The 9,784-nt window shown below is 30.4% G+C and overlaps 1 protein-coding gene across 3 annotated transcripts; it reads right to left on the reverse strand.

The window, feature by feature from the left end:
• Window positions 1-328: 328 nt before the first annotated feature.
• CycJ (Cyclin J) lies at window positions 329-5,259 on the reverse strand. 3 transcript variants are annotated; one of them, XM_015515258.2, is made up of 7 exons: window positions 4,989-5,250; window positions 3,546-3,712; window positions 3,111-3,233; window positions 2,687-2,858; window positions 2,343-2,618; window positions 1,237-1,393; window positions 329-836 (listed from the first exon to the last, which is right to left on the reverse strand). In XM_015515258.2, exons 1-7 carry the CDS (start codon window positions 5,116-5,118, stop codon window positions 680-682), a joined length of 1,182 nt encoding a protein of 393 aa, XP_015370744.2. In that variant the 5' UTR covers window positions 5,119-5,250; the 3' UTR covers window positions 329-679. The 3 variants fall into 3 exon arrangements, with proteins under 3 accessions (XP_015370744.2, XP_089080711.1, XP_089080709.1); XM_089224583.1 differs by having other exon boundaries at window positions 791-1,156; window positions 4,989-5,257; XM_089224585.1 differs by lacking the exon at window positions 2,343-2,618 and having other exon boundaries at window positions 4,989-5,259.
• Window positions 5,260-9,784: the final 4,525 nt, after the last annotated feature.

Raw genomic sequence — 9,784 nt, forward strand, 5'->3', positions numbered from 1 at the left:
TTTTTTTTAAACTAAGATAGTATACTTTTCATAAATTACTTTTACTTTAATCCATTTTATAGATCTCTAAGAATAAAGAAGTTAAACAATAGCCATTTATTTATTTAAATACCTAGTTGCAATACTTTTTAGATGAATGGCCATAACTAAAGAAATCTAGTAGCTATTGTTTTAAAAAATTTTAACATTGATATGTAATTGTTCTTGTAATATTATGGTCTCATATACTCTTACTACCAAATTTTTCTACTTGTTAAAGAATTCGCCAATGTAACGTCTTTGAATTAGACGCTAAAGGAAGTTCATTAATTATTAAAAAGTAAATGCATTTTTAGTTAACATAATTGTATTTTACAATTAGATTCAATCTACCTTTTTGGAATTTAGACAACAATTGCATAATAAATGATTGAATACACTTTTAACTAGTTTTATCAACACAAACAATTAAATATAAATAAATAAAAATTAAAGTTTATAACAAGAACAAAAAAATAATAAATATAAATTACCCAATAAAACAAAATTCAGTCTCATAAAATAAATTGAGCTTTATGAATAAATATCACAATATACTTTTAAATAGAAACAAATAAATAACTTAGGATAGGCATTGTGAAATGACACAACTAGGAAAATAGGAATAATTATAGGATAACTTATCACAGTTGTAAAAATTTTAGAATGCTGTTCGTTTTGATAAAATTACATTTGGTACATCAATGTGACTTCTTTTCTTTTTACTTGCCATGATAATTGGAGATTGAAAACCTGGAGAAGAACTAAGGTATCCTTCATCTACTGGCACAAGTTTTCTGTGCTGCATTACATTTCTTCTGTAAAACAATGTTTTAATTAGTAATTACAATTTAATGACAATAATAAATAAAACATAAGACAGAAATGGTGGTTGAAAAATCAAAAGAAAAATTATATTTAATTGCGATTGTACCATTTATTAAAGTAAAATAAATATAGTCATTAATTTAATTGGCAAGCATAAAAAAATCTAATAAAAAATCTCAGATTGACAAAACCATTAATAAAAATCAAAAATATAAATAATAACACTTAATTTCGAATAGAAAAAATTGGTTTCTGCTTGTAACAGAGTTTTTAGTGCAATAGAAGTGTCCAGTTTATCAAAACAATACACCTAACATCAAATTCACACACGTTAAAATAAAAAAAAAATCACCAAATAAAATATATAATAAAGATAATTAAAAAAAATACCCTAATAGAGAACAACACTGCACGAGATCTTTTTTTAAATATCCAGTCACTTTTCGTAGTTGTGCAGTCCAACATGGGACCAATCCTAATGTATGCCTAGTAGTTAATATAATACTAGCTGCAACCATTGACGGATTATAAGATATTAGTTTTATGCCTGAAACACATAAAAATTACATTATATAATATATTTACAACACATTTAACTATAGATACAATTTTCAAAAAATTCAAATACATCTCTGGTGGCTCTTAGTAGTTCATTATTAATTTACCATTGGTTTTAGCTTTTTAATTCTTGGGACAACTTGTTTTAAGTACAACTTATGGATAAATTACATAAATTCATCACTCTAAACAAATCTATGTTTCCAATTAGTAGAAATATAAAAAAGAATTAGGTATGGACATCTTTAAATTTAGAATATTGAGTCACATATTCAGATGTATCACAATAAATAGTAAATGGAAGATGTGGTTTGTTGTCTGATCTACAGACAGAGTTTTCAACCTAACATAATATATTACAAAAATTGCATAGTATGTTACATGTGAGTCATATATATAAATTTGTTGGTGCACAAGAATAGTGACACAACTCAAAAAAGTAGATCTTTCAGTACAGCGGATTAAAGATTTCGATTATGCGATAAGGGAATAACGACACTACAACCATCTTACTACGATTTTCGGAAACAAAAAAAAAGTTGTTCTTGCACTTAAAAATATGGGTATTTTGCAATGCATTTTCATAATAATCTCGAAAATGCCAATTTTTGAGTTGTGTCACTATTCTTAAGCATCGTATGTCAAAATAAACTCAGACTAATAAGAAACAAACAGGTTAAATTTAAAGGTTATCAATTATCATAGAAATGAATAAATGATATTGATTTAGATCTACTGGTTACCTGTAGTAATTATTAATTAACTTAAGACCACCTACCTATTAGTTTTATAAAAATTCAAAAGCTAATAAATTCTAAAACCTATAGCTGTGTACCCTCAAACTTAAAATGTAGATATAATAAAAGTAGTTAAAAACTATATTGAGCAATAATTATATCATAAAACATGTATGAATTCAATCAATACAGAATACTAACTTTCCAATGATGCATCCTGGTATGATATTATCATTCTGTTGAATTTATCTTTTAAAATACTTGTAAATTCATTATGATAAAAATCATTATCACAGTAAAAATGGTCTTTATAAAATTCAATGAAATGTGCAACTGTAGGTATTGCAACGTTGAACTCGAAAAACATTAAAATTTTCATCTCAACTTTACGAAAGTGGGAATTTGTTACATCTTTACTAATGACATTTTGCATGGTTTTTAACTTTGGTATATTTAAGCAATGTTCTTCAATTTTTGCTATGGAAATAAAATTGATGTAGTTTACCTTTAGATTGATAGTTAAAAACAGTAATAATAACACTTACCAGCTAATGTTAAGCATGCAAAAGAGACTAGCATGATAGTATCAAACTTTAGATCATGGTTATCCATAAATAAATCCATCAAAGTGACAGCCAAATGAACACATACATTTGAAATTTCACATGACTTGGCTATACTTCTAATTGTTTTTAACAACACAGGTCGCAAATGAATCTAAAAATGAGGAACATTAATGTCTGGATACGGTTTTTTATTTATTTAAAATCTAAAATATATTTATATATACCTAATATAAATAAACTATATCAATTACACGGATAAAAAGTTGATAACTACTCTCTATAATCAAAAATTTATATTGAGAACAGTTATAGTAACTATAAAAAATAATATTATTTAATTTTGCATAAAACTGAAATTCCTATACTAAATTATACTAAAATTATATTATTTTATAAGCATTACTTGAGGCGATCTGGCTCCATATACTATCCTCCATTTAACTTCATGGTACTGTAAATATGAATGTATGTTGTCACTGTACTCTGTTTCCCACCATTTATCAGTATGTCTTTTATGATTTAAAGCCTGAAATAAATATTGAATAACAGTCTTACAGTTATTTACAAAATAAAACACACAACACTAGTAAGATAAAAATATTATTTTTTTGGTCGACTACATGTAAAATATGGTATTGTAGGCAAACCGATAATAAAATAACTCTACACACAAATTTGACCACAGTCAATTTTAAAATACGACACACATCGTCAAGCCCAAATAAACAAATTGTTTTGGGTCTTGAAGCCGACGCATAACGTGGTCAGGAACAAAAAACCAGGAAAATATAAACTTTCGTCTATTATAGCTCTATATAAATGGGAGGCGGTCACTTACCATAGTATTATCGCGTAAACACCGAAGTTGGCAGTGACGGAGACCAGGCCTCGTTATGGTCCTGTTGCAGTCGACGGCGAACTTCCCCGAAGTCGTTATAATAAAGTTTTCGGTTTTTTTTCTTTTTTTGATCGAATAACCGCTGCAGAAACTAATGTTGAAGAATTCTGAAACGGTGGTTGTTTATTGCGCGATTTACAAAAAAAATAACAATACGTTGGTAGGTAAATTTACAACAATATTATTATAATTATAAATATGAACCGTCGTTGTCCCGTCCGTCAGTCTGTTGAACACGAATTCAAAAAACGGGAAACACTCACTCGTCACTCTGGAATCCGGATAATATTATATAATTTAGCGGGGTATGTGGATCCCTGGCCGGCTGTTTGCGGGCGACTTCGCGACGGACGAGTGACGAGTGACGAGTACTGAGAGGTGAGTACTGAACTACTGAAGACTGACGGTCGTCGGTCAAGATGTGCCGCTGATGTACCGACGGACGACGGACCCGACGTGCAGCTCGTACCCCGTCGGATACCGTACCCCCGCCCGATCGTGAGCCCGTCCGGCTGGGGCTTCTGCGGCACCAAATAATAAACGATAATAATAACAATAATAATATTCGATATTATCGTCTAAATCGTGTTTTAGACATTTTGCAGGTGCACGATGTCGGTGATTGCGACGGCGACGGCGGCACAATATTATTTTATCACAACAATATAAAATACATAATACAATGTATATACATATAACAATCAAACACTGCCGCGTGACAATTATTAACCAGATCTATAGTAATAGCACCGAAGCATTAATTATAAGGGGCCGCGGCAGCTATCCGTGTACACGTGCGAGATAACGCCAAACGATCGGTTATACATCCGAGTTTAGACGACCGCCACGATTATTTCCAAATGTATTTTTAGTATTTTTACGAATCCGCTATATTGTACAGGACTACAGGGGACCGCGTGTAAAATATACGCTGTCAATCTGTCATTATTGTTAGTTGTTTTTATAGTTATTCAATAATAATCGATTCCGTACACACTACACGCGTCGCAACACGAGGGAAACTTTCGTCTTATCGTCCCGTCGAGTAGTTTATTTTTAAAAACACGATTTGAGGAAAGGCTCTAGACGTCCGCGATCCATAGATATCGCGATAATGCTGTGATCGGTGACGTTCACGACACGATAATATCATATTTCCACCCAACCTTGTACACTAAAGAACCACCCGCGAGCTTTGTTCACGTAATACACGAATCGAAGAAAAAATGGTTCTTTGAACCCACGGCACTGCGTGCGATTAGGGTCGCGCCACCATGGACCCGGTACCTTTTCGAAAATCGAAAATCACGGTTTTAGACTCCCTCGTTACACGCATTGCGATGTATAGTGTGACACGCCACCCTCGTGAGTAGGTACCTATACCTGTTTGCGTCAGTGGCGGGGAAGAGTCTGCGAGCAGGTGGAACAGGTGGCCGTCAGACGGCGGGATGTTGAAGACATTGTGAATCGTTTGTTCGGTTTCGACGTGGTCTTGGGCCTCGGGACTCGGCATGGGTCGGCATGGTAGGTCATAGGTAGTCACGTCGAACAGGTGGTGTGCAGGGGACACAGATCGTACACGATGTTACTCGGCAACCGAACAAAGGAAATGCGTGCCGCTTGTGTGTTACAATATAGCGATAGCACAGCAGTGTCGACTCGAAATGCGCGTTTGGCAAAACTACTGAACTACCATTCTCTCTCTACCCACCAGAAGTAGACATGTCACATGCATATACACGTGGCGATATACCAAGCTATAGACTATTATGCGTTTTGGTTTCCAACACGTAAACAATAATTTACAGCATAACAACATTGAAGGAACAATGAGTCCAAATAATATTATATTATTTATATCTAATATGGCGTATCTGCGCTAACCTGCTTAACATCATGGGAGATTTGATAAATCACGTGATATTTATTACGTGGCGCCTGACTTTTTAACAAAGACAGGCAAGTTTGTTTTTATTTATAATATTTATTGACATAATGTTTACAATCCATAGTAAGCGTACAACAAGTACATTTGATTAAGAATATTATCAGTGATAGACGGGCGAGTTATGAAAAAATCGTACGCGAGTTGGTGAAGTTGAGTGTTAAAAGTCAAGAACGATAATACTAGTTAGCAAACAACATTGTACTAACTCTATTTAAGATTTAACCATAAAACTTTAAAAATATGTAATACTAAGAAAAAGGTCACAAATACCTACAGAGATTGTGCAACTTACAATTTTTTAAATGATGACTAAATAATAAATATGTTAAAACTGTATAGTATACCTACTATATGCTTTCTGCACACTATAACCGCGGTACCGCGAAAAAATAACCACGGAAAAAATAACCCCGGAAATTTAGACCCCGAAAAAAAAAACCCCCGGAAAAATAACCACGCGAAAAAATAACCACGGAAAAAATAACCCCATAATATAAGTTTTCAAATTAATCTCAAATCTATAAAAAAAAATTTATTTTATTTTAAGAAAACGTTTATAATGAGAATTTTTTATTTATATATTATTGACATTATTTTACAAATTTATACTTTACTACCAAATTATTATATTATATTATAAATTGACAAATTGACAAATAGTATTGTATTCCACGTTTATAATGAGAATTTTTTATTTATATATTATTGACATTGTTTTACAAATTTATACTTTATTACTTACAAATCATTTTTATTATAGGGTAAATTTTTCCGTGGTTATTTTTTCGCGTGGTTATTTTTTCGGGGGGTTTTTTTTCGGGGTTATTTTTTCCGGGGATATTTTTTCCGGGGTTATTTATTAGGCAAATCATAACCGCAGTGGTTTGGATGATTACATGTGTTAACAAAATGATAAAATAAAAGAACAGTTATTTGTATTTTAAACCCTTATACCTATACAGTGAGATCAAACAAAAAATAATTCATTATTTCTTTTAATAAAGTTATAAAGATACTTAACGAATTATAATTCAATTTAACTAAAAAAATCTAAATCATATCATAGTTATCATACTATAATGAATGCTTTAACTAGAAAATAAACAAATTAATATAAATGCCCAAATTTACTATTAAAGATGTGCTATCTAGTATCAACCATATTATTATTATCAACGACTCCAAACTCCATAATTGTAGTATCGATAAATAATTACTAATTTTTCTAAGATTACTTTTAGTCATAAGTTGATTATACGACCGTTGTATTTGAGAATTTTCATTTCATGGCCTGACCTCATCCCTTAAAGTGTCCCGTGTGGCCGTGTCTATTTGATATGATAATAATATTTTCTTTATTATATAGAATTTGTCACCATGTAGGGGTAGGTAACCAGAAAGGTACTTAGAAAACAAACCATAGTCATACAAGTTATTTTATCGATAAGTTTATCCCGCCTTAGACTTAATAGTTAATCAAAATTTATGCAGAAATATAAAATATTAATTACCAACCATCACAATGTAGTGTTATATTCACATTAATTATAGGTACACTAAAATATATGAACATAATATATTGTGTACATAATATGTTCAATATTCAGTGTCGGGCTAAGGTCCTATGCCGCCATGGAGTAAGCAATTTTTGCCGCTTACTCCCCTACCACTCACAACTAAAAAAATTGTTTAGTAGTATAACTTTTTAATGTATCCATAAATACACCTAATTACTCGTAAACGAAATAGGTACTAATGAAAAATACTAAGTTAATATTAAAATGATTTAAACTTATGAATTATTTAAAAAAATTTAGGTATTGAACTAAAGAAAATATTCATAAATAATCATTGTAACATTTTATTTTTCAGATAGGTGGCTTAATTTTTTTTCCGTCTCAAGAAACGCTCATTTACCATCTGGGTTAATGCGGCCTGAATACGTTCAATTTTTTTTATTATTATTACTATTTTTTTGTGATTTGTATTAGTGTTTTTTAAATAATTTAAAAAAAAGGGAAAGCCTTGGCTATTTATCATTCAATAATTTAAGGGACCACATAACAAATAATGAGAAGAAACGCAGACGTATAGCCAACAGCCGTAGATACATTTAACCAAATTACATATATTGATATTATTTTTATATAAGATTCCAATAAGGCGGCCATCATATTTCCTGTTTTACCGTGTTAACCTTAGGGTTTTTATTATGTTTATTAACTTAAAAACACAAACAAAAAAATAAATGCAAATATGTCTTAAAAATATCTATATTATATGCGCCCTTAAAACAATTAAATATGATTTAAAATACGGAATTGCTTAATAATTTATATTCATTCAAAGTACTGTGCTATACATTTATAACATACATATTATTATATATTAATATTTAATAGTGTCCCCACGAATGGGAGTGATAGAAACAATACATTTTAGTATTTTACTTATATTATGATTACGACGAATATCTGTAAAAATCATGAATGACACGCAAAAAACATATTTTTATTCCAAATTTAAGAATAATAACCTATACAATATTAAAAAGTTACACACAAATAACATTCAGCATAAAAAAATGTTTAGAAAAACGATGATTACATTTGTACTTACCTAAAAATATTCTAATTAAATAAATGTACAGAATATACTTATTTCGTGTTTGAACCGACGCCACGGAAATGTTTGCAGTACTTGCGAAATATTATATGCTAAAATTGTCTTCTATATAAAGTCCTATACATTTTGATAATCCTGTCGTATGTGAGTTATAATATGATCTGAAATGACTTTAAGGAACAAAATACGTACTTATAGACTACGAAAACGCTTTAAAAATCCTAAACCATTAACCAAACCTTAAAACTGGGAAAACACGGAGGTTTCCCTATACTTTTTTCGATGTTTATTATCGACGTTGTTCGCGAAAATTACATACTAACATGAAACTCTTATATTTTTTTAATTCTACTTTCTCCACTGGGCACTGACGATATCTAGAGTACAATTTAGGAAGAGTCAACATTATTTTTAACTACGTTTTATTACCGCCAATTAAAGGGCGGTAAAAAATTGATGCGTGAACAGAGGACAGCATTTAATTTTTTCCACATAAACTGTATATAGCAATGTAATGTAATTCGTACGACGTACCTACACCGGACTATTAGAGGTAATTCAATACATCTGTCATGATAATATTATCGTATAGACCAGATCCAATAATTGGATGTATTTTTAAGAATTGTCATCGAACACTTTATTCAGACTAAAGAACGCCGCCACGATAAGGCAACACGATTTGGAGATTCCCGCTTCCCGCATTATACCTTCCAAAAACGATGTAGAAAATGACATCGTACATTTTCAGAACCGTGTGGATTTTAATAACTATTTATAAAGTTACACCTTACACGATTCCGAAAATTACATTTATTTATACATGATTTCGCATGATTTCGCATGATTTAAGATGCAACGTTGCCATAATGCCATATTTATTTAATCATGTTATTAAAATACCTTTGTATAAATTTTGAATATATCACAAGAGTGTAATTTAAGTATTTAATTGTTAAAAAAATTCGAAAACGAAAGTATATGGTATAATAAATGAGTATTGTTATTAAGAATAATTGGATGGAAAAAATCTGAGTTTTAAGATTTTAAAGTTTGTGGTAAGTAATAAAATAGTAAAAATGTTACTCAATAATAATGGGTAGGTAATTTAATTTTAAAATTGGTTGATAACTCAATAAAAGAAGGCTTGTTAGCCTAGATGTAAAATGTGAAATTTGAAAATTGGGAAAAGTTATTTATCTATTTAATCGTTAAAATAATGATAAATTTTAGCTAGATTCTTAGTAGATAAGAATTTATTTACTAAGGGAAAAGATTCGTGTACAATTTTTTGAATGCTAAAAAGTACAAAATGATTTCATAAAAATAGTGCAACTATAAAGTATTAAAAAAGGTTAAAATTTCAGAAACACACCACTAAAATGTACTTATACATAAAACATTTCTTACATAGAATTATAAATCAAGAAAGCACGTGTACGGTGTACCTACTACATGCCGTCCACGATTTGGCAAGCTTTTTTTTTTGTATACCGTTGGAATGGTTGATTGCTCAAAATATCTTACGTTTTATATCATACATTACGATAATATCTTTGTTGATACACATATGTTTTTCGTTACGGCAACGCTGTATTTGTATTTC

The sequence above is a fragment of the Diuraphis noxia genome, unplaced genomic scaffold (genome assembly GCF_037042655.1).
Source record: "Diuraphis noxia isolate RWA-SAM2 unplaced genomic scaffold, SU_Dnox_SAM2 contig0003, whole genome shotgun sequence".
Taxonomy (NCBI): domain Eukaryota; kingdom Metazoa; phylum Arthropoda; class Insecta; order Hemiptera; family Aphididae; genus Diuraphis; species Diuraphis noxia.